This window comes from Calypte anna, chromosome 11 (genome assembly GCF_003957555.1).
Source record: "Calypte anna isolate BGI_N300 chromosome 11, bCalAnn1_v1.p, whole genome shotgun sequence".
NCBI classification, from domain to species: domain Eukaryota; kingdom Metazoa; phylum Chordata; class Aves; order Apodiformes; family Trochilidae; genus Calypte; species Calypte anna.
This window is the reverse complement of record NC_044257.1, coordinates 4,927,343-4,952,971: the sequence shown is the minus strand read 5'-3', so window position 1 is coordinate 4,952,971 and position 25,629 is coordinate 4,927,343. Positions and strand designations below refer to the sequence as shown.

Genomic DNA, 25,629 nt, shown 5'->3' with positions numbered 1-25,629 from the left:
GCTAATCCTGCAGAAAATGAACCAGTCTGTTGCCTGACTTCACCTGTTCTTGCTAAAAAGCAGCTCCTCATCTGTGTGAAGTTGTATGTTCTGTGGAGGATTAAAGTACATTGAAAATTTGGCCAAGTTGCCATACTTGAATTAAACTGAAATGTCACAAGTCAGTGTGGCTAATCAAAAATCAGATTGACTGAAATGAATTCTTGTTCTGATGAGCCAGATTGTAACACTGATTTTGGTTTTTTTAAATCTTTTCACTGGCCTAATGTGCTTCATTCTACGAAGCATGTTTGCCAGGCATCATGTGTTGCAGCTCTCTTGTGGTAGAGACCAGCAAAACCAAAAAGAAGTGGGGGAGGAAAAAAGTACTGAGAGCTTAAAACTACTTGCACTATCATTATGCTCAGCCCTTCCAAAACTCTGTATAATGATTTTTTTAACAAAGCATAACTTGATGCTAGCTATCTCATTCATACTGTAGAGGAAGTGAGCTTTCCTTCAGCTTTTTGGGTTTTTTAGGGAGGATATCATCAAACTTCTGTGCTAAGAAGTCACTAGGTTAACAGGTTTTTTGAAGGTATTTTTAGATCGAAACCTGCTAACTAAAATTTTGTTTTATTTTATCAAGAAAGTTGTTTTAGTCTTCTTTTTATACATTAAAATTTAAGTTTCTTCCATTGTAATTTTTAACACATACTGACCAAAAGTTTAGTTAATGTTGACTGAAACACTTTGACATTTCTGTAGCCATTCTGTTCACCCTTGGAGGAAGTAAAGTGTTAGATGACAGCTTTGGGAAGTTTTCTTTATTCTTTCACCTTGGAAGATTGTCTTTGTCTCAGCCACCTTCATAGCTGAGCAGGGATAAACAAAAACTTTTCTGTGGTACAAATAATGATTAAAGAAGCTTTGAATTTGGTGTGAAACATAATTTCCACAACAAAGATAGATACAGAATCTTAAAGACCAGAACTATGGACTACTAGTAAAGGAGAATAGGCTTAGTAGTAATTAGGATAAATTGAATTATTTTGCTCAAAGGATATTTGATGAGTTACATATTTGTTACATTTGAGTAACCTAATAGTTCTCATGTCTTAAAGTTGATGGGCCATCCATATATGATTTTTTTTTCTTTTTTGCAACACCAACAAGTGAAGTATTGCATCATTTGCTGTGTTTCATACTCTACATAAAGGTATTAGTTTGCTCCTGATGGAGTTTTTATTGGCTCAGTGAGGGATTTGTCTTCATTTTAAAGCACAGTTTCAACATAAGGTTTGTAACAGAAAAACTATTGAGGTCTCATTTCAGATGCCCTGAAAAGCCTTTTGAGCCCTGGGTGCATGGGCACTGCTCTTTGTCAGAGGGTTTTGCTGGAGGGGCAGAACAGCAGAGAGCAGAGAACAGAGGTCTGGGGGAGCAGCCTTAGCAGAGCACTTGTGTATCTTCTGTTGAGATCCCAATGTTATTGGTAGCCTAGCTGGTAACCAGATTGTTTGATCAAGTATGAGAAGCTATATTTCATGGTAATGCTTTCATTCCATAGGGACTCTGCCATGTTCTTGTTATTTTATTGCTGTGAGTTTTTTCAATGACTGAAATATTTTCAAACCCACACAGTTAATCAAAAAAAGTCATGGATGAGACATATGTGACTGAATTGTGAGTAAACCTGAACTTGTAATGTTCTTTGGGCATGTACCACACATAAAGAACAAGTTGCATCTCTAAGTTTGAAGGCAGTAGCTCAGATTACAAATTCACATGGTATAGCAATAAAATAAAAACTGGATATTGTTTAGAAATGACTACTTTGGTAACTTTCTCCTTTTCTATGAAATTGTTCAGGTAGAGCTGGATTCATGCATTACATCATTCCTGCCCCAAATGTTGAACAGAGAGGTTTATGCTGCCATATGTTTTTATCTTACAGGTTGAATTTGAGTGGCTCAGGCAGTTTTGGTTTCAAGGCAAGCGGTATTTGAAGTGCACTGATTGGTGGCTTAATCCTATGGCTAAGTTGGAAGAATTTTGGAGAAAAATGGAGATTATGGTAAGTACTAGTTTTATAGTCTAAAGCCTCTAGAGCTTAAATCTGAGAGCACTCACAATTATGTTTTTAATTGTACTGTAGTAACAGGATTTAAGCTTTATTCAGAACATATGAAAAGCAGAATCAATGTCAGCCTTCCACTGTCTCCTCTTACTTTTCCCCCCTTCAGTAGCTAGAAGAAACGCAAGCAAAATAAGATCCAAAAAACCAGGAGGTGATTTTAGTTATTCCCTGACTTTGTTTTTGAAGCTTGAGAGCCTCACAAGATGACCATTGTATATTACATCATGCCATTTGGTAGATGAAACTGCATTGTCAGCATTTTCAGAACACCTTCAAGACAGACAGCTCTGCCAGTGACAGCACCAGTGAATGCACTTGCACACTTACACCACAGCTAGGTTAGTTTCTTGAGTGACTGCAGCAGTGCTGCTGCTTCCTGTAGAGTTGCAAGTATATCCCTGCTTTTCATGAAAACAGACTTGGTGGAAAAGTACTCTTGGCCTCCTGGCTGCTGCTGTCCAAGTAGAGACTCAGTTGGGAGGCTCCCTTGGTGTAGGTATTCAATGCATTTACCAGCATCCCTGCTTTTAGATTTGTAGCGGGGAGGAGCTGTATTGATGAACATGTCTTGCTTGTATCCATGTGTCTGCATCAGAAGCTGCTTCTCAGTCATTTCTGCTGGGCAAGCATAAGCCTCAATTTGCCTGGGGAAAGAAAGGATGCTGAATATGATGTGTAGTGAGAAATGGTTTTGAATCTCTGGAGATAGGGTGAAACGAGTAGGCTTTTGAGTTTTGAGGGAAATGTGGCTCACTAACCTGCTCAAACATAATGCAAGCTTTTCCAGCAATGGCTGGTTTCAGGCTTGGGAAATAAGTGTGGAAAAGTGGAAAATTGCTTTGTGACATCAGTTGCTGTAAGGAATCGGTGAACATTTCAACTTTCTGACAAAAGGAAATCGTTTATAACTTGTTTTTGTGGGGGATTTTCCTCATTTTTGTGTCATGTGCTCACATTCTTGAATGACCTTTCTAATTTGAAAACAATCTTCTGGTTTGTTTTTCTTTCAAATGACAGCTTTCTCTCTTGTAACGCAGGCTTAGATGAGGTAGAGACAAGAATGTTTGATTGTTATTTTATATCCATTGTATTTTGAGAACATGGGAAAACAGCAAGCTCAGGAGTCCTCCAGGGTTAGGTTTTCTGCAATTGGTGTGACACTGCCATGTGTCTCTAATTAGAACCATGGTGGCGTCAGTGTATCTCCTTTCAACAGGCCTCAGGATGATATTTATCAGCAAACTGAAGGTTGGGCCAAGACAGAAGCTGCTTCTAATTTAAACTTTAAAAATGGCTTTTAATGTTTTATGACTTATAACATATTAATCACAATTAATTTCAGCGATTGAAGGAGACAGAAGAGAATTTTAATTGAGAATGTCTGTTTTGTTGAGTCTAAGTAAATTCGATGCTTACTGTAGTTGGGATTTGGAGGTGGGGTGGGGTGTTTTTGGGATTTCATCTACATTTTGTCCTTTAGTGTTTCACAAAGTGACAGTAGGGGGCAATGTTGAGCCGTAGTTTCACTGCAACAGCAGTCACCGACTTCATAAAAATACATAGAAATGTAGCATTAACATCAAGAATTATCCTTGTTACTTCAAGTTAGCTGTAATCTTCGAGATTCCATAACACAGGAAATCAATTGTGGGTTAACAAATTCAACAGCAATTTAACATAAAAACTGCAGTGTTTTTGGTGCATGCTTAGCCTCCACAGCATTAAGTTAAATCAAAAAGGTATTTCTGAAGGTACCCAGTAGTCTACTAGTGGTTTGGGTTTTTTTCCAGATTTATTATTTTAGTTGTTGATTCTTCTTAAATAAAAAAGATGTCAGAATTCTAAAAGTAAAAAGGTCCTAGAATTGCTGATCTTAGATGAATATTGTTGCCTAAAGGGAACTATTTTTTTAAAGAAAACACTTAAGCAATGCATTTTTCTTGCTTTGGTGTGTTAGCTGATTTCTTGATTTTTTTAATGTATTTGTCTGGAGTGATACACAAGTCAGTCTTGTGGTCCCTGTGTGCTTTGTGCCTCTTCTTCTTGTTTAGTGAAGCAGTTCTAAAGGCTAAAAGAAGATTTCCAAAATAATTTTTGATTCTCAGAATTGTAATTACTCCAATGTCAGGGCAGGGTATGACAGTGCAGGAAGTTTAACCCAGTGTCTTCATCCCTTTGGGCTTTATTCAATATTTTTGTACATTGTAGCAATCACAGAATTTTATCATAATGTTTATTCCTGGCATTTCTTTCCCTGAGGATAGTTTTACTTAGAGCTCGCTCTTGTGATGTAAATGTTAAACCTTTCATTTGAATGACATTCTGATAAAACATCACATTTCCCACAATATTACCCCGTGAATTTATGAACCATTAAATTCAGAGCAGTTTAACCAATCTTCTCCTCTACCCCCTCCTTGAAAAAAATGAAGGCTATTCAAATGTTTGAGGTTGGGTTGGTTTTTTTTTTTCCCCCTCATAAAAGTCATCCGAGATTAACACGTTATCATCTGCAACATCAGGATAAATGCTTCCCGAATTCAAAGGGAGAGTTACCATTTGAAAAAAGGCTGTACAAGCTTTGCTTTCTGGGTAAAGAGGAGTCTGAAAAGCTGAAGTCTCATGTGATGTGAGGAAGTCTTGCTGTATCTGTTCTGAGATGCAGCAGGGAGACAATTTGTCTCTCAGGGTCTGATATCATGCAAACCTTGAGATCTGACATTTATTTTAGCTAGGAAAATCTTCTAACACCATGCCAAATCTGCAAGAAGTGCAGAAAAACCCTCAGTCTTTTTTTGTTTATTTTGGTTTTACAGTGATTCGCATTGGAATAAGGAAAATGGAGAGCAATTAAATGTTTTTTTCTTTCTGGCATGAAAAGTAAACATACATACTCATACTTAAATATTGAGGCTTTAAAGACTTTTTTAATGTATCTAGTGTTCCTTTTAAAAGAAATAATAAAATAAATGAAGACCTTACTAGTGCTGTATGGTGTGAATTGTATTTCCTGCTTTGACAGTCCATTTAGCAACATAGCAATGTATTTATATGGCAGTTGGCCTTAATAACTTTTATTGACTTTAGCAGGTAAGAGCCAAGACTGGGATTATTAAAATGTATCAGTTTCATTGCAATATAAAAATCACAACATATATAATTATGTAAGGTAGGCTACCTTCCATTTAATCCCACCTATTTATGCAGGAATTTGGCAATATGAAAAAAAATGTGGAACTAAAACGTAGAGAAAATATGGCTGGTTGAGAGTTATATTTAACAGCATAAATGTTTGCCTTCGCTAGAGGGTCTACTGGAAAGAATGGAAGATCTTGAAGAAGTGATTTAATGGTACAACTGAGACACAAGGAATTGTTGCACTGTTTTACTTTTTGGTGTTTTAAGATACACCTAGCAGTGAAAATGAAACACAGCACACCTTTAATTTATAAATGTAGTGTAAAAGCACAAGTGCTCACACTCCATGTAGTTACAGTGAGCAGAATGTCATTTTGAGCAAATTATATCCTGCTGCAAAACTTGTCTTCATTCATTAAACTTTTTTAAAAACTGGTAATTTACTGGTCTTTTACAATTGACTAGTCATTGTTATTACTCTTCTTCTCACTGGCATGTTTTTATCAGCTTATGTAACCAAACTGAAATCAGAGAGCAAGGCTATTATCTTGTAAAATTGTTTTTCTATCCTTTTTGAAGTCTATTTATTTACTACCATTGCTATGTATCAAGTATGTCATAGTTTCTTCTATAAGCTACTATTGTCAGAGACAGAATTGAATCTAGGCTGAAACTTGAGCTACAAAGTCTCAGCCTAGGGCCATATTTTATATTTTTTTCCAAATTAAAAGAAGGGTTTATAACATGTATTTAAGTCAGAGCATTTCAATTCCAGAATAACCATGTAAAGCTATAGGATAAAATATGCTTTTAAAAGGAATCCTCTCAGCTTTGGTAGAGGTTGGCATTTTAACCAGTTAACCAGAGCTAACCAACTTGATTTTTGATCACTTGTTTAGCTTTCCCTTTGTGCTTACTGTCACCCTCTTTATTGGGAGGGCATGCTGTGCTGGGTGAGTGTATTTGACTAATACAGGCACATCATGGCAGCTCAAAGACCCAAATTTTAACCATATTTCCTGTCTCTTGGGGCTCCTCTTATCTGTTTAGGTCAGACTCTTTAATTAAATGTATTTTTTTTACATCTTATATTTTCTCTTCACTAGGAGTCATGTTTCTGGTAATGTACACTTTATCTTTAGCAACAACAACAGCAAAACCTGATCCTGAAGACTTCTTAATTTTTTTTTTTCTTTTTGCTTGTTTGCTTGTTTTGTTTGTTTAGGGGTTGGGTTTTTTCTTTTGGTTTTGGGTTTTTTTGGTGCTAATTTCCTTGACCCCAATATTTTTAGCTGTCAGAAATAGAAGAAAAGATTCAGTTCTGTGTAGTAGAATCACTGCTAACTTTAAAGAAAAAAAAGCAGCACATCTTTCAGGAAAAAAAATATTTACAATTCTGAGGGAATTCAGACTTAAGCTTCCAAAACAAAGTGTGTGCTGAAAGCACAAAGGGCTGTGTTTATGATTCTCTTTGAAGTGTTTTTGCAACAGGATAAGGAAAATTTTAGAAACTGTCTGATAGTGTTCAGGGTAAATACTTAAACCCCTTTAGAGAATTTCACACACAGATACTGTGCAGCAGAAAAAAGGATACTTATGTTTCCTAAAGCTGCTACAGCCTACAGCTTTGTACTTAAAGACAGAGGTGTTGAATAGAATTCTACTGAGGATACATCCAGTGACAATATCTACAGGAACATCAGAGCAAACCAGTGGATAGCACTTTCTATTTTTAACCCTTCTGTGAGCTGGTTGAGATCTAAGCTGTGTTGATAGGAATGACTATAACATTTCTGGTATAAAATGGAATTGTTAAAAGGGCAGACTTCCAGCTCATACAGCATCCTGTCAGAATTATGCTGGAAACATTAAGGCTATAACATAAAATGCTCTAAACCAGGGAAAGTCTAGGACAATCTGGGTCCTATAGGAAAGTGGGATGTGTTTCTGGCAGCAATGGGAAGACCATGGGTGGAAGTGATGTGCCTGGAGATGGTGCAGGGGAGCTGGCACAGTGAGTTCCCTTCTGGGGGATTTGCAGATGACCTACAAGTCTGATGGCTGTAGGTGTGTGTGCACAGAATGGTATCTTGGTCAGCTTCAGTTTTGCATGATGAGAATTCTTTTCTCTTGTGCTGAACTCTTACACTTTTGGGGCTTCTTTCTGTTCTCTTCACTATATAGTATTGGATGTGTGTGACTGTGTTACATATGCATGTCCTTTCATGGAAAATGATCAGCTCTATGTTATTTAAAACATAAATGCACGGAACACGCAGCAGAGAGCCAAATTGTTCATATAGATTATGCCCCAGTCCTGTGTTTGTATTTTGTAAATGGATCTCTTAAGCCTGAGTCCTGAACACTGGAGCTTAAACAGGAGTCTGCATCACAGGGAAGAGTTTTCTCAGACTGGACAGACTACCAGAGTTGGTCCATACTGGGACTGCAGGTCTGTCTGTTTGCTTCTGCATGCAAATCTATACATAGATATATTGGGGGTTTCATCTGTGATGATCTTCTAATTAACTTAATTATCTAACTTGTGAGTCACATGAAGTTATATTTAAAGAAAAAGCATTTATAGGGTATGAGGACTGGGGGCAATGGGAACACTGTGGGAATGGAGTTTAGAGACCATCAGAGGATGTTTAGTAGTGCCAGTCACCCAGTGTGTCACAGAGAGGGAGAAGCTCAGATTGTGGTTCCTGCTCTGCATGCTTGTAGACCCAGTGGCAGTTCTGGGAAGGGTATTTCCAACATGGTGTTGGCTTTTTCAAATTCAAGTGAAAGCAGAATTGGGACAATGGGTCTACTCTATACTGTATCAAAGTGTGTGCTGTTTCCACTGTTTTTTCCCCAGAACTTTGGATACACATGTACTGGAATAACAGAATACTTTTTTTTATCAACAATATGTTTATTTAGGTTTATTATTTGCTGTGGAAATAGTGCAGTAGGAGTGTTGTGCTATTGTTCACTAGTCCAATTACTCTTCATAAAGCCATTTATGTTCTTAGAAATCCATTTCCAAGAAGAAAAATGGAGTAAAAGACCATATTTGAACACAGAGTATAATTTTTGAATAAAAAATTCTTCTGTATTTGTGAAGTTTGTGTCTATGTGTTATATAAAACTTGGTTAATTATCAACTATCAAGAAAGAGGTTTCTAGTTCTCATTTGGATCTTGGAGTATATGAAGTTGTACATTTTTGTGTGTATGCTTGTGGACATGCTATATAGATATAAAAACCTGTTTTGGAGTTGAAAATGAATTACAGTGGTTTGGCAGGAATAATTTTGACTGTGATTGCTATAAACTAGGGAAAGTTGTGATTTTGAATGGAAGTGAAAGCAAATAGTATGACTCAAGTGTCACCATCTACATTGCTGTAACTGTAAAAGTTTCTTTTGAGAATACAGCTTGTATTGCTAAACATGGTTTCAGTGCTGTTGTATTTTGGTGGTTATGTAACCACTATAAAATAGAATACAGATGGTTTACTTTGCAAATGCTTTTTTAAGCAAAGGAGGTGACATCCTCTGAAAAGCTGCCATTGCTCCATCAATGCATTTTCTTTCCTATCTGATCATTAGTGCTTCTAATTCCTAACAAGATTGTGGTTGAGTGGTGGTTTTGAAATGTATTTTTTAACAGTTACTTCATCTTTGATCAAAATGACAGCTCCTATTTAATACATAGAGAAATAAAAGTTGGCTTCAGTGCTTGCCATGGGAAGTGTTATGATCCAGTGGATTAGGTGCTAATTTTTTCTCTGACCCTTTGTTTAGCTTGCACAAGCAACTTACATGTAGTTTTGAAAATCAATGTGAAGATCAAAATGTTGAGGTCTTGCTTTGCTTTCAGGTTGCTCACAATTCCTGATCTTAAATTCCTCATCAATAAAATGAGGCTGTGATTTTTACTGTAGCTGAAAGTGAGCTATTGGCAGCATCCTAGGGAGAGAACGTGTGAAGGAACAAATTTCTGCCTTCCCCCTTCCATGGTTGTTGCAAATCATAGAATTTGTGCCACATCTTAAGATTTTTCAAACTTATGTTTATTTATTTTGGGCTCCAAGTAGGCAGTACTGCATTTTGGCTGACCCCAGTTGTTCCCTGGCAGTTCCCAGTTCCAGCTTTTGAGTGAAACTTGTTTTTTTTTCTTTTGTTCCCCCCCCCCCCCACACACATCATTTCTTACTAGGCATACTTTTGCTTACTAATCCTGAAGCTGTAGACATAAAATAATGTTTACTGTTTTGCAGGAGGAAGGTAATTACTGGCTTCTCTCAATATCTCTAGTTAACATCAGGTTTTGGCAGTTCTCCATGGACTTCTAGTTAATCTGAACTCTATAATTCTCACAGCAGACTCTAATACAAGCTTTAAGTGTTGCAAATCTTCTGAATTATTCCTGTAAATGAATGTGATTGTTTACCACAATCAGACTAATGGCATCTCTTTTCATAGGGCTCATTTTGAATTTCTGTAATATAATGGGGTGTCTAAGGGCATGGTGAGAGCAGGCCAGATCCTTGCTTGTGATTAGGAGTGGCCTCTGTGCTCAAGATGCATCTGACTTCATCCTTAGCATGCACTGTTCTGCTAAGTGCACTGATACCCACTGGGAATAGTGCATCAGTTCATGTTTTCTAGCTGCCTGGGGATCAATATAATTGTGTAATAAACTGAAATGATAATTTTATTTTTCTCTGTGTTTATATATGCATGCATATATAAACTGCTAATTCTATTTTAGCTTGGTCTTCAAGCTGGATGCTCCATGCTAATGGATTGAAGCTTCACTAGCTAGTTGGAAGGTCAGTTGTTTTCTTAAGATAGTGGGGGGGACTTAGTTTGGATAAGTGACTTTGCTAGTAATTTTCTAGTAATTCAGACACACAATGGAGTAAAGCTTGCTTGTTGTCATCCTTTAGTGATTGTTCTGAGTCTGTCCAATGTCATGCTTCTAATTCATGCTTCTAATTCATGTCTGTGCTGAAATCACTTGCAGTAGCAGACCACAGAATTCACTGCTTTGCTCCAAAACAATGCTTTGTTATGTTGCTGATGGAAGATAGAGATGCAAATTATTTTTATATTAGCCTGTACAAACCAATCTATGCTGTGTAGCACCAAAGTATGCAGAGGTTTTACTTCTCAGAATTCCCTGAGGTGGTAGAGCAGCTGAAAATCTTTCAGCAGTTAGGCTTTATGTTTCTGTCTTCTCTTACAGGGAAAAGGAAAGAGCACCATGGTATTGCTTGTACAGTACTGGTGCATCTGTTCTCAAAGAAGCAGAGTTGAAGAAACATTAAATTCATTTTCTACTGCCTTGATGTAGATGCTCAGTGCAAAGGCCAGTGGAAGTCCTGCCTGCATCTTAGTCTGAAATACTACAATGCTTTTAAAAGGATTAAAAATGCACATGATGAGGATTATTAACAGTTGTCACTTTTTGAAGTCTTCTCTTAGAGGTGGTTTCATTAATGCAACCTTGCAGTTCCTGACTTTGGCTCTCAATGGAATGGCAGTAGAGAAAGATGTTACCATGCAATTACACCATGCAATTTTACACTCAAAGCTTTTCAGACCATTAACCCATTACTGATTTTTTTTTTGTAGGCTTTCCTATAAGAACATATTTGGCACACATAAAACGTGTGCATACGTTCCAGTGGTGGTCATTATGCTAAAGTATTTGTTAATTTACAATATCAAAACTTAGAAATCTACTTGGGAAGGGAAATGATGGGTAAGACAATGGCTGAATCAGTCTTGAAAACTCATAAAATTTTCAAAAATACCAAACCAAACAAAAAAGTCCCTCTGTCCTACTGTTAAAAACCAGGACACATGACTGTTTTCTCAACTTTTTACTTTGCTTTTATTATTCTACATTTTCTTGTTAAATGTAAAATATTGTAATTGAATGATGGCATTAGCTAGCATTTTCCAGCAAAACAGCAGATTTAGGCTCTTTGCTGCTAGTTTCAAAAGTAATATATATATAGAGAGAGCGTGAAGACAAAAATTTAGCACGTAGATGTATAATCCCAAAGGAATAAACTGAGTTCTACTAGACAAGCTGAAAGCTGATTAAAATATTTCTCATCCTTTGGGTATGCAACAGCTTTTGATGATGGAGAGTGTATTAATATTCAGCTTAGCTGCTTGTCGACACTTCAGACAGGTCCCAGGAAAGACTCTGATACTGACCAGGTTTTCTCACTCTGCCAGAAATCTTTATGAGACACAGAGCAGAACCCTTGTAGTGGCAAAAGCCAAGATAAGAATAATGCTATTTAGCTATGTCTTTATTTTAGAAACTGCTTTTAGACATTTTTAAAAGGTTGAAAGTTTTAGAGAATTCTTTTGATGATTAAAACATTTAGATACAACAAAGGGGAAAGATTAATCTTACTTTTTTTTTTTTTTTTTCAAACCAAGGCTGCTGTAATCTAGTAAATTTTATACCCATTTGTCCAAGTTGTTTCTAAACACATAGAAATCCCACTAATAGAATCTGTGACTGAGGATTTTGTAGTGTTCCCATTGCAGTTATTTTCTAACAGTCAGATCTGAGGTGCTAGGGTAATATCCTTTTAATTTCCATTTGTATTGTAATACCTACCTTCCAGACAGGAATGAGATGTAAACAGCTACTTTATCAGCTGATCCTTCTTCTGTTCCTTTCTTGGCATGCTGACATATGGGCTGTTTGCTTTTCCACCTTCCGTGGTGACTAAATATATACAGTATCTGTCTGAAACATGACATAGGCTGGGCCAGGTGCCTTTAGGATGGCTCCAGGGCTAAATACTTCCTGTAATAGGTGAAAGAGCATGGCTTAATCAGCTTAGTGAACTTAATTAAGCTGTGCTTTTTCTCATGGTACAGCCTTAAAGTATATTTCATTTAGAAACTCTATTTTGTAATGGTGGAATGACACAAGGTTGGAGAGATTCTGTGGGGTTTTCTAGTGGGCTTTTTCCCCATCCAATTTTAACATTTTTATCCATGGGAAGAGCTGTCCGTGTTCATTCAAACCTCACCTGGCCCGGATTGCAGATTTGTCACCAGATTCTCTGCAAAGTACCTTCTTTATTGTCCTTTAGAAGGTAATCTTGTGTATTGTGATAGTGAGGAGCTGGATCTTCTCTCCTCTGATCTCCAGGTCTCAGTAGAAAACGTGGTGATGCATTAAAACAATTTGAAGAGACTTGTTCTTCCATGAGAGGAGTTTTCTTTATGTGCTCCATGAGGTAACCCATGTTCAAGAAAATGTCTAATGTCTTTTGAGAAGAATTGGGATCCTGCTGCAAGTGCTGAGCAAGCTGTACAACCCATCTCCTCTGGTTCATCTAATATATCAGTGTTTACTTTTTTACTTTTCTGTTCAGATCTTTGCTGTGGGGGAAGCAAACAAGAGAGCAGACTCCAGGATGCAGCTGGTCAAGGGAAGAGTGGTAGCAGGTGCCAAAAGGCAGGAGAACATGGGAAAAAGGGGTTAGGAGCAGTTCTGTAGCACTTGGAAACCTTGGAGCTGGGTGTGTAGGTGGGATGGACCTTTGCATCCAGTGGGAATAGAAAACAAGCTGGCAGGAGAAAGTTGGGAGAAGGAAAGAGAAGGAACTTATGAGGAAGACTCAGGTATAAAGGAGTGATGTGGTTTGGGAAGAAAATAGTGTATGGGGGTGGTGAGAGCAAAAGATAAAGTAGTTGAGTATCTCCTTCAAAACAGAAAATTGTGGGTATTATTTTGTTGGGTTTTTTTTTCATTCTTTTTAAGAAGTTTGTGTTTTGATAGAAATTTCTCCATTGATGCTGTTGTGTGGTAATAATGCTACATTTAATATACTATAGAACCAAATAAGGGAGAAGTACTTTGTTCTGGCAAAATAAAAAAAAAAAAATCCAATACAGAAAGTGGCTTAAAGAATGTTTAAATTTATTTTATTTATTTATATATGTATATTTTTATTTATTACAACAGACATATAGAATTACCCAGGGAAAAAAACAGGGAAATTACATAAGCATATTTTTTTACCAATTAAAAAAATATTTAAAATAGGTGAATTTCTTCTGTGTTTATATATAAACACTTGTGTGCATACACACAGACATGGAGACATACATGTGTACCCATAAAGTGGAAGAGGTTTATCTGTTAACCTGCTATTAAAGCTGTTCTCCAGAATGCTTGGAGCTGCAAAATCTTGCTGAACTAATAAATTAGTTTCTCATCTTAGTACCTGGCATAGTTCTATAGTAGCCTTCAGTGTTTCTTAATTATATAAAGTGTTAGAATTTTCTGGTGACTGCTTATGTTATTTATAATGCGGAGGGTGTTAATCCTGTGGTGATAAACACTCTGTTAGAATTACTGTAGGTGAAAAGTACATGCTTTTATTTGTGGTTTGGGTTTTTGGGTTTGATTGTGCTTTTTTGTTTTGGGTTGGTTTTTTGTTAGTGTGTTTGTGGTTTTTTGCAATGTTTTTTTTTTCTTTTTTTTTCCTTCTCCCCCACCTCCCCCCCCTTTTTTTTTTTTTTTTCCCCCCCCCCCAAAGGTTTTGTCTCCTCAGAAAATGAAAATTACTTTGAGGTAATTTGCAATGAAGAGAACAGAGGAGCATCTGTCGTCCATAGGGGCCCAAGGCTGTTGAAGCTGTGGCCATTAGAACATAAACTCTCTTTGCAATGAATTGGTCTCCCAGAAATCCTCCATTTAGAAGTAGTGAAGATCTCAACTGAAAGAAGCATAATCAAAAGCACACAGAAGAAGGCACTCCCTACTTGGCCTCTAAAAGAGTTCATACCTACCTGTGTCTCATTCTAAGCCATTTTGGAGAGATATGTCAAAGGAAAAAATTGTATATGAAATTGTGTCTATACATATACAGACACCTTATAATGTCTAAACATACATGGCTGTCATCTCAGGTGATCTGGGGATACTGTAGAGGTTCTTGTCCAGCTGTCAGCTGTCTCCCAGGGACTGTTTTCAGGACTGAGGAGCTTTTTGAAAAGCCTTCCATTCTTTCAAAGGTTGTGGCTTTACAGAAGTTACCCCAATATTTCAAGCCTTTTTCTAAACACTGGTGTCTTTTTTACACTTTGCTGAGCTGTGTGCTTCACAGGATGGGAGCTGGGGAGAAGGAAGCAGTGAAGGCTTTCTGCCATTTTGTTTTTCACACAGTCCTGGGATTAGTGCAATTTTCATACATCTCCAAGAGAATTCAGCCATGTGGCCAATTGCAAAGGCTTTCCTCTGGTCTCCAGAAGTGTCAGGGTTCACCAAAATATTCTGTCACACTGCTTTTGCTCTGGTCTATAAATAATGACCCTAACATATTCCTTGATTGCAGATGCTGAGGTAGATGTTCCACCTGTAAGTTTCTTCATTCTGTGGGCATTCCACCTACTCCAAATCTGGAAAGATACAGAGATGGAGAAATACTTTCATTACACACTAGCATTTTTCCAGCTCTCTGGTAGTACCTGAAACTGCTATAAGGCAGTGACAGGAGGATTGTGTTGATGCAATGGTTGTGTTGAGCCCTTTGCAATGTGTAGGACTTGCATATTGCATGTAAACAGGAATCAAAGAGCAAGGAAGAAAAGGTTAATGTTACCAGGCCAAAAATTAAAGGGGAGCAGCTGACCTGATGGGTTTGATATTTCAGGCTTCAGGTTGTACAACGTTCTCAGCTCAAGTGGTGCAAATCTTGCAAACTATGAAGGGATCTGATGATCAGCCCCCACATTATCCAGCAGAGGCAGAGCTGATCTTGACTTGATGTTCTAAGAAAACTCAGCATCAGAGTAAGCTGATCAGGTGTTAACAACATATGTTTTGCAGAGCTGGAACAGGAGTTAAATGGTATATGAGCTCTTTTTTTAATTCAGTCACCAGTAAAGGGCTCAATGCCTGAACTCCTGGATGAAGTCATTCAATCTGTCAAAATGGAAACATAATAATCTGGGCTTAATCTATTTACCATATTTGTGGGTATTTTAATGTTGCTCTACAGCAGATTAGATGAATATGAAGTAAATGGAAACTCGGAGGCAAGATCACAGAATCACAGAATGTCTTTGGTTGGAAGAGACCTTCAAGATCATCCATGCAACCCTTGACCAACACTGTAAGATCACCACTATACAGCTACCATGTCCCTCAGGACCAGGTCCACACACCTTTTAAATACCTCCAGGGTTGGAGACTCCACCACTGCCCTGGGCAGACTATTCCAGTGTCTGACAACCCTTTCAGAGAAAAAAATGTTTTCTAATATCCAGCCTAAACCTCCTCTGGTATAGCTTACATCCATTTCCTCTGGTGAGATGCTCCTGTCCAGCTTCTAATTTGATGATACTGTGTTACTGTTTGGTGTGTGCTAGTGTTTTCTCTGTGCTTCTTTGGTCTTTTGCTCAGAGCTCTTGGGATGCCAAGATTAGGACTGGTTTGCTTTTGTGATAATCTTCCATGTTTGCTGTGACACACAGGTGAAAAAGTAATATTTGTTCTGCTCTAGAATGCAAGGAATCCAACTCAGACACTGAGGACAATTAGTCCTGTGTTGTGACATAAAAAGCAGATGTGCTAGAATTTTAGGGGTACTTTTTTCCTGTACGTGTTCCAGGGGGAACTGAACTTTCAGTATGAATTTTCTGTTTGTTTAACTGCTGTCTATCCTTCAGTTGCTGGCCTGTGCTTACCTTTATTTCTCTTGTACAAATACTAATCCCTACGTTGTCTTCCTTCCTTTTTCTCCCCCTTTAGTGTTTCACTTATATTTTAATAGTCTCATTTACACCTAGAGATGTTTTTTTCTGCTTCTGCAGAGAGATTGTGAGGAGTCTGGCACAGTAAAACTTAGGGAAGAACTTGAAGGAGGGTTCAGTGGGAGGCAAAATTAAAGCTGAAGTGTTTTTATGAATGGGACAGAGCAAGAATATGAGAGGAAGCAAGTTGCAGGAAGAGGGAGGAGCAGAGAGGGGAAACAATTGTAAGGAGGACAACAGTATAACAAAGTGAGAGAAGGGTTTAAAAAATATAGAAAAATGGGAATAAAGTTACTGGAAGTCTAAGTACTCTTGGTAGCGCAAGAGATAGTGTTGAAAAAGTAGGAATAAATTAGAAAGTGTCTATACTTATAAAACTTGTGTAACATAATGAAGTTAATGTGAAAGTTGATGCTTCATATTTCAAAATTATTTTTCCTTTCCTTCCTGTTACTCCTTCAACACAACAGAGTGAAGGATAGAACGGGAAAGAGAAGCTAGGCAGATATTTGTGTTCATGGATCAAAGAACTGCATGGTATTGAAATCATCTGAATTTTCATCAATTCTGCTTGTTGGCTGCAGCATTTCATAGGGCCTTGCTCTGGGTAAATTTAACATGTAAGCTATTACCAAATGCAACTACATAAAAATGTGACTTCTGTATGAATGTGTTATTTTACTTTATATGTCAAAGCAGCTTTTAGTCTGCTGACATAGTTCTGAACCAGCTTTCATGAAAGGGTTCTATTATGGCTTTACTGTAGGAGAACATTCAGCCTGGAAGTCTGCAGGCAGAACATTTGTAATAGTGTGCATGTGTGAAATTTTAAGTGATAAGCTGCCTGATTAAAACCAGAATATATTTTTAGTAAAACCTGTTATTGGCTTTTTGTAAATCCATTTTTACTACTACAAGGGGAGGAAAAAAGGAGGAGGAAAAGGAATTATGGGGTAGCAAGGGAAGACTGAAAAAACATACAACTGAAGGTATAACTTCAACTTATAAATATCAACACTTTAAATGACTAATATGATCCAGCTTGGTAATGAGGATGTTTCAGGAAAGATGAAGCAAGTTGTTTCCTATTTGAGTAGTACATCTGTGAAAATGTCCTTAGCAGTTTTTATGTTGAAGACTGTTTTCTATGAATGAAAATTACATAATACTTTTGCTAGTCCCGTTTCAAAGGCTGAAATCTGCTCAGCTCCTTTTTACAGCTATCTCAAATATTTTTCTTTTTGTGCATGATAAATATTTGCAGAAGTGCTGTCATCTTTTTTTTTTTTTAAAACAACCATTTGAAAATTTTGTATGTTGGACTTGAATAAGTAAGAGCTGTCTCACTAGGGGTGTGAGTCTGATACTTACAATGCTCTTTCCATAACTGGAGTTTATACAATTAAATTCATTAGACATTCAAAGCATGCTACTTAAAGATGTACATCAGCAGTATGAAATATCTGCATGCTCTTTTCATTTTACTGTTCTACCTCCTTGTCTTGCATTTGTCCTAACCTTGTTCATAAGCATACATGAGCCTTGTCACCTTTTGGGGTTTTAAGAACTAATTACATTTTTGAAATGTATTTTAATCAAAAAAGCATTTTACTGCTTATTTGCATGGTGCAGCTTCTCCATCGAACACACTCCTGTGGTCCGAAGACAGTAAGTAGCCTCTTCAGTGTTTCAACTGGTATTCCAGTTCCTGGTTTCCTCAGGATAAATGTGATTGCTCAAATATAAACGTTTTAGATTGCAATGACAGCTGTGGAAATTAAACATAGCCAGCAAAATCTATTTTCTGTCTAGCTAAGTAAAGGAGAGGACAGATGAAAAATCCCCTGCGTGAGTGAGTTCTTATGAACAGTGATGATTCTTTTCATTTTGCTATATTAATTTTCTTGTTTTCTAAAAGAAAAAAAAAGTCCCACTTAAATTTCTTTGCATGTTCTTCATATTCAGGTTTATTATTTAAAGGTGAAAAATTCAGAATATCATTCCTGGGCCATATTGTAGAAGACATTGCAAACACTTCCCTAAACAAAGGGGGAAATTGCCCTTCAGAATAGTTTCCAGAGAGCTGTAAAGGTCTGTGGGTGGAATAGGTTTTCAAATTCTGTGGATATCTGGGGACTGGGGTGAAGAGAGGGATTTCCAATTGCCCAGGAACTTTGTTCTAATTTCTTATGAACAGAGGCTGTTCTGTTTTCAGAGGCTTCGGTCATATTAATGATTATCTTACCCTGTTTTAAAACATCTTAAAATGTTGAGTCTTCTACAAAAGTTCTAATTTTTAAACACAAGTTTTGGTACCTGCTCAAGAGACTATTTTAATCCAGAGAAACAGAATTTTCTTACGTTGACTATGTAGTGGTTTTGCACTGAGAGAATAAGCAGAGACTGTCCTGCCAAAAGGTAAATCTTTGTGTCCTCTTACCACACTTTTCTGGTTTTCCTGAGGTATGGTTTTTTGCTCCTGTAATTCTGGAGGATTGATTTTCCTTTCTAGCATCTTTTCAGTGTCTGTACCACCACCAGACCTGCTCAGTCTTGACAACTGGTTTGAGTCTACTCTTTGCACTTGGCTGAGGAGAGCAGAAGACTCAGCTTTTTCAGGTGGTTGTTATGAGGATGTTAATAAACTCACACTGCTGCTCTCTGGGCTAATTCTTTGTTTCCATGGCAACTTCTTAAATAACTCCATCTAGCAAAGTATGTTTTGTAGCAATTCACTACTAGAAGTAACTTGATAGTCTTTTTTTTGAAGTAGGGTATTTCTGTTTGAGTAGAAGATTCAGAATGAGCTATAGAGTGCTGAGTTGTTGTGTCTACTGTGATTAATTTTTTTAATTTTTTTTTTCCTGGGCTGGAGGAATTACTGTAGGTTTGACCTGAGAAATGAGGCAGTGGGATATAATTTGTATATTTAAAAAAAGCATTATGTTGTGACTCTTTTGGGGGGAAAAAAGCTCTCTCAAAGTTTATTGAGGAGTAAATGGTTAAAATGGAGCTGCAGTTACTTGAAAGAGACAAATATACATTCATTATTTCCTGAGTATGTTGTTTTTATGGGAAAGCAAAGGAAGCAATGGCTGGGTGTCATTAAGGAGTAGCTAGTGGAAAGCAGTGAAATGAGCAATGAGACTTGTAAAGTGTCATGAAAACTGAAACACCAGGGTACAAAGTCCCGCTTCTCCTCACAGATATGGATACCATATGGCAGCATGAAGGGGAACGGAGAGAAGGAGACAAGAATCCCATTATTCCTCACACTTTCATTTGCTTGCTATTTGCTTTGGGCTAAGGACTTAAGAAGTTGTGCATGAACCTTCTCCTGGCACAGTGTTTATTGACAAGACACCTGTCTTCCCTGTCACATCCTTCAAGTTTTTTGTGCCACTCCAGCTTCAGCACTTCCGATTGTAATTTTATTGTTTTTCCAGTAGTTCTAGGATAATCTTTTCTTGACTGTTCCTGGCTTGAAACCTATCTTCATTTTCTGGTCTTATAACCCTTCCTTCTTTTACAATATTTCACTTATTTTCTGTAAGGAAGGTGATCTGCTATGATTATTTTACTGCTGTCCCTGAAATCTCTGCCTTCTCTCCTTTCTCTGTGAGTTACCATCCTTGAACAACTTTCCTTATCTATCTCATATTTTTGGAATCAGATGCACAGTTTGAGAGTATTTTAATAGCAGACATTGGAAAGATGTGGCTTCTGGAAAGACAGTTATGTGGCCCATGTGCTTTTGATATGCTTCATTGGAGGAGAGACTTGATCAGCTCTGTAGGGGCTTCTACAGCTGTGAAAAGATTTTTCACCTCCTTTGCAGTTTCCTCCTTCCCACCTCTTAAACTACACATCTACTGACCAGAGTTTTCTTCACTTCTAACTGCTTTGGATTGGTTACATACTTCTCTGAAATTAACAGATCTTCCTTAAAAGTTGCTAAGCTAAACCTATCAATATTTAATGCAGTTATCTCCACTGTAATAGTTGTTTAAAATGTCAATTCTTATGGTTTTCACCTCTGTCCTTCTGTCTTCAGTGTTGGTGAAACTGTACTTGAAAATTTGGTTTTGTGATGATGTCCCCCCCAAGTCACTGGTGGGCTGTTCAGACCAAAGCAAGAGTGTTGTAAAACATGGAAAACCAGAGAGAGCTTGCTTACCTGCTCTTGTTGTTAATGACATTGGAACTTGGCTGTAATTTGGTTTTGCCCTCACCTAAGGTTGTGGAAAGGAGCATCCATGTGAACAGCCAGATGCTGTGACTTGATGGGAAGGTCCTTTTGTCACAGCCATTGGGGCTGTGTCAAGAGTGGCCAAGGAAAGCTGCACAGAAAGGTTGTATGGGAGGGCGAGAAAGTTGTGCAGAGTTGAATAGTTTATCAAGGGAGCCCCTGATGCACAAGTTTTATGCTTTGTGTGTTGTAACTCTGCAAATTAATGCTCTTGTGTGTTATGTCAGGTTGTTGTGGGCATGTAATGGTGGAATTACAGATAATAAATTACCCTTACTGAAGCTATATAACCTTCTAATTTTAGCACCACAAAGAAGTGCCATTTCGTGATTCTCTGTGCTATTAGGCCACACCTCGAGTACTGTGTCCAGTTCTGGGCCCCTCAGTTTAAGAAGGATGTAGAGGTCCTGGAACAGGTCCAAAGGAGGGCAACCAGGCTGGTGAAGGGACTCGAGCACAGGCCCTATGAGGAGAGGCTGAGAGAGCTGGGGCTGTTCAGCCTGAAGAAGAGGAGGCTCAGGGGAGACCTCATTGCTGTCTACAACTACCTGAAAGGAGGCTGTAGCGAGGTGGGAACTGGACTCTTTTCACAGACGACCTTCAACAAGACAAGAGGACACAGTCTTAAGTTGTGCCAGGGGAGGTTTAGGTTAGATATTAGAAAGAATTTCTTCACGGAGAGGGTGATTAGGCTATGGAATGGACTGCCCGGTGAGGTGGTAGATTCTCCGTCCCTGGAGACATTTAAAAAAAGACTGGATGTGGCACTCAGTGCCATGGTCTAGCAACTGCTCCGGTGGGTCAAGGGTTGGACTAGATGATCTCTGAGGTCCCTTCCAACCCGGCTAATTCTATGATTCTATGATTCTATGGATTTTAGTGCAAATATTTGAACTGTGGCTTAGGAAAGCTGGCATTTTAAGAAGTATTTCATATTACAGAGATTACCATTGCACAGCTATAATGATTTTGCAGTGCTTTGCTCAGTGAAACACTAGCTGATGTGTGGGGAAAAGCTGTCCAAAGGACATTCTAACTCCTGTTCCAGGAAGTGCTCAGTATGACAAAGCATTTGGGGAGAGATTCAACCCAATATATTCTCAATTTCAGAATCAGGAAAAAAATTAAATATTAAACTATTCCCACTAGAAATGTTGTAAATCTTACAAAATATTTAAGCTTTCCTCTTCGACATACATCAAAGGCATAAAACTTGGGAGATTAAAATATGTTTTTAATCTTGGTTTGATGAGCAAATCTTTCACTGTAATATTTATTATGAGAGGCTCTACTTGTGTTGCCTCTTCCCTTTGTTCTGTTTATATATGACTTCCTTTCTTCCAAAGAAAGTAGGAAGTATCACTTTCACAAAGCTGAAGGATATTGCACTGGTTTGTTCATTTAAGCTGAATCCTAGGCCCACGTGGCAGACACAAACTTTTCTTTTATTGTCCTCTGCCCCAGAGGAAGAGCAATGCTTTCTGATGGCTTCCCATGAATGCCTTTCATTTGTGGAGGAGTTGCAGGGGCTTATGCTGAATGTACAAAGATCAAACAGGCAGGAAAATTGTGGTTTTGAGAAGCTTAGCCAAGATTTTTGTCGTTTTCTCAGAAGTTTTTATAACCTTGTTTTCTAATGGCAATATTAGGACAATTAGTTGGAAGTGGCTGGTGGAAAAATAAACTTCTTCTATCATTTTCTCCTTAAAGTTTTTTTTTAGGTGTTAGAAAATTTGTAGGCACGTATAGAGAAAATACTCACCATAATTGCAGTCTGTCTTTATTGCATTTGGAATCAATAGTATCCAAAATTATGCTTAAAAAAGTGTTGTGGCTGCTTGGTCCTGTAATTTGATCTGTGTCACAGCACTGTGCCAGCAATTGTGCTAAAATTGCCCAGGTTTTTTTTTTGCCTGGGCACAAATGTCTGTCAAACAGATTTGATGATGGGATTTGACCTGTTGAAGTCTCTTTTGTTTCAGGAACAGTTGTTTTTTTCCCAACAGCTTTTCTGAGGAAAGATTTCCTTTTTGCTTAGCTGTTAGGAAACTGATTGGAAAGAGATGTGCAGACCCCAACATCTTTCTAACAGCACCAATGCATGTTTTGCCAGCAATACATGATTTTCATTGTGCTACTCATACAAGACCTCATGTTTGTCATAGAAATTCAGGTTTGTTGTTGTTTGGTTGGTTTTTTTTTTTTAAAGACTTATTTTAGTAAAACTGAAGTGGCTTAAGTTTCGGAGGTAAAACACATAGATAGCATCTTTAGAGGTCAGATGTAGCTGAAACTTGAACAGCTGTACAACATGCATCCTAGATTGTTTTTAATTGTCTTCCCTTTCTCGAACAGCAGTAATTCTTGTTTATATTGTCAAGAATCTTTCCACTGAGCACAAGGCACCATACTTTGGGGTCACATGCTTAACCCTGCTGCACAGCTACAATGTAAATGGGCCCCCTTTGTTTTCAGTAATGTGTGAGGGGTGGGGGCAAGGCAGGGCTGTTCACAAGGCTTAAATAACTTGTAAAAGTGGCTTAAAGAAAGCATATTTTGTCTCCATACTGCTCTTGTGCAGCCAACCAACAGCTAGTTTGGCAATGGGCTTTTTTGTCATTTTGTTCTTTTGACCTGTGATACTTTTTTTTTTTAAACTGAACTCATGGATTTACCTCCAATAACAAGAAACAAAGAATTTTTTCCTCTTTCCTAATAGCCTAGAAGTAGTAAACAAAGCTGGAACTGCATCCAAAGCCCTCTACATAACAATTTACCAGATGCTGTTTGTGCTAATGTGAAGGTTAAAATTAAGATGTTCTGAAAATGTCAGATTAAAGTAATATGCTCAGTGCTTTTAATTAGCTTGAAAATTAACAGAGTATAGCCTTTTAAACTGGTTTCAGGGGTTTTAAGCAAGCCTTTGTGCTTCTCTACCTGTAGTCATTGATGTATGGACGAAAAATACTGTTGAAATCTTAAGAGTAATTTTGGTTTTGATTACCTAGAATTGGCCCTGAGTCCCAAGATTTTTAGAGCATTTCAAACCCAGTGCTGATTGTAATCTGTGGCTGGCATCTGTAGTTGTTTTTGTAGGCCAAGAGAGCTGAAGTCATGCTCTTAAGTAAGTGCTGCACTGTGTCAAAAATCAAGGCCTTTTTTGGGGGTGATAGCTCTGTTCCAGGTTGTTTGCTTTTTTTAATATTTGGTTTTACTTTTGGACCATAAATACCAATACATTCATGTTTGGTTTTGAGACAGAGTTATGCCACCACATGCAAAGAGTTTATACACATGGCTGTGGTGCATCCAGTGCAATAAATTTGATCCAAGAGGTTGTATGCAACATTTTCTGCACATGTCCTGACTGTATAAGCACTCCATGAACAAAGCAAGGGGAAACTGTCACATCTAGAAGGTGAAGCAAGATGTGCTTATCACAGCAGAACTCAGTTCTGAATACAGCAGTTTGTAGCCTGGTAGGAACAGGACTTTGTTTTCAGACTGGTGATCAAGGTAGAGAATTGGGTTTTGTTTGCCAGCTTGCAGTAGAGACCAAAACAGGGACTTTACAGAGGTAAAAGCTCTTCAGTGTGAACTTAACCTCATAGTATTTGGTTGCTGTGCTTTTGTGACACCATATTTTCACAAATGATTATAAAAGTATTATTTTTTGTTGTAACTGACACATTCTTAGGCTTTGGACACAAAAATTTTGTATTTTTTCTTTATTGTTTTACAATTAATCTAAAGTGTCTGTGTTCTTTTTCACAGATATTATATAGACAGCAGCTTACTATATCCACTGGTCTGTCCAGTATGAGATTAACTGATTTAACTAGTCAGGGGAATTTAAACAGAACAATGCTTGTCAACTTGAGAGATTATTTAATACTTAAGAACATGATGACAGCTTGGTATTAGAGTAGTTCTGTGTCTTAATAAACATTTAAGAAAAGTTATTGTGAAACAAAAAAAAAATGTATGCCATTTTAAGATTGTAGATTAGTACAACAATATGCTAAACATATAAACCTTAAATAAAAATTTTAAAAGGGAAAAAACCTCAATCTACAAGCTCCTGGATCCAAAAAGAAAAAGGACTCGGAATGTTGCAAAGTGTGATTTGCCCAATAGTTGCACTTAAAGCAGAATGTAAAGTAGATAGACAGTACCATGAAATGGAGCTGTAGAGCTCTGTAGCTCCTTGTGATGTATCTTTAAGGACAGAAGTTTTTATACGAGAACACAGGTCAAACCCTCCTCCACAAACTTTTTCATTTCTGCAGCAACCCAGAAGATCCAAAACTTGCTTTCTAAGTTGAGTTGAGAACATCTCCACTGCAGGATGTGCTCACTGCACGCCTGGGAGCCTTCTTAGGGATGCTTTGCCAGGTTGTGTTAATACATCTTTGACATTGCTTGAACTTTTTCTAGTGGATTAACTGAACCTTCTGGAAGAGTGCAGAGGTGATTAGTCAGCCACCTCTGACCTGTCTCTCAAGTTGGACTTTGCTGCTGAACTTGAGAACCCAGATCTTGTTTCAGGCACCTATAGGAGGCAACAGGAGTGAGTTGTGGGGCAGGAGCTGTGCAGGTGCAGTGTAACAGAGGGTGTTGTTACCAGGTGTCACAGAGGAACTGTTTTTAAATTGTATTAAAGTTTGAGCATGTTGAGCAAATGTCAGTTTTGTTGAATTGCCAGAACCTTTAGCACCTGACTTCTTGTTTCAGAGAGTAATTGACATTCACTCATTCACTCATTCATTCACACTTATCTGTTGATCACACTTTTTGGTAGTTTTCTTTGCTAGGCACATGAATCTAGATGAAAGTTTATTTTCCCTGATTGAATGCTTTGTCATTAGTGAAATTGTCTGTGGAATGATTTTTGATACACTAAAGTGTTCAAACACTTGGCCATTTAAGCTTCAAATTCTTTCCCAAATGTGATCATCTATAAGCAGGCGAATGTTCATGGAAAATTAATATAACAAACACTTAGAACTTCTTTAGACTCTACATTTCTGGAAGATGTGTTTTTAAGGCACTAGTAGGCCAGAGGAAGCAAAGTTAAAATTTTTCTTAACTGATTTATTTTTCCTCTGAGCTGCTTTCTTATTTCCTTGTTTGTACTTTTAATTGTTAGGCTAATTAGTTGATAATCTTCCTTTAAGAATGAAAGTGGACTTTTTGTTTTTTTCTTCTTCTGAAGAGATAAACTAATTATTGAGAGCTTTATTGCTTGCTTCTTAGGACTATGAAACAGCAAAAATCCTTCCCCAAAATCAAGTGAAAACAAGCCCATATCAGGAAATAGTGATGGAA

General features: G+C 37.6%; 1 protein-coding gene across 1 annotated transcript in view; it reads left to right on the top strand.

Annotated features, from left to right (window-relative positions):
• FTO (FTO alpha-ketoglutarate dependent dioxygenase) overlaps window positions 1-25,629 on the top strand; it is a 222,272-nt gene that overhangs the window by 60,855 nt on the left and 135,788 nt on the right. Inside the window, exon 7 of the mRNA XM_030457999.1 lies at window positions 1,937-2,056. Coding sequence (XP_030313859.1) covers window positions 1,937-2,056 — 120 coding nt within the window. The remainder of the gene's footprint in view (window positions 1-1,936; window positions 2,057-25,629) is intronic.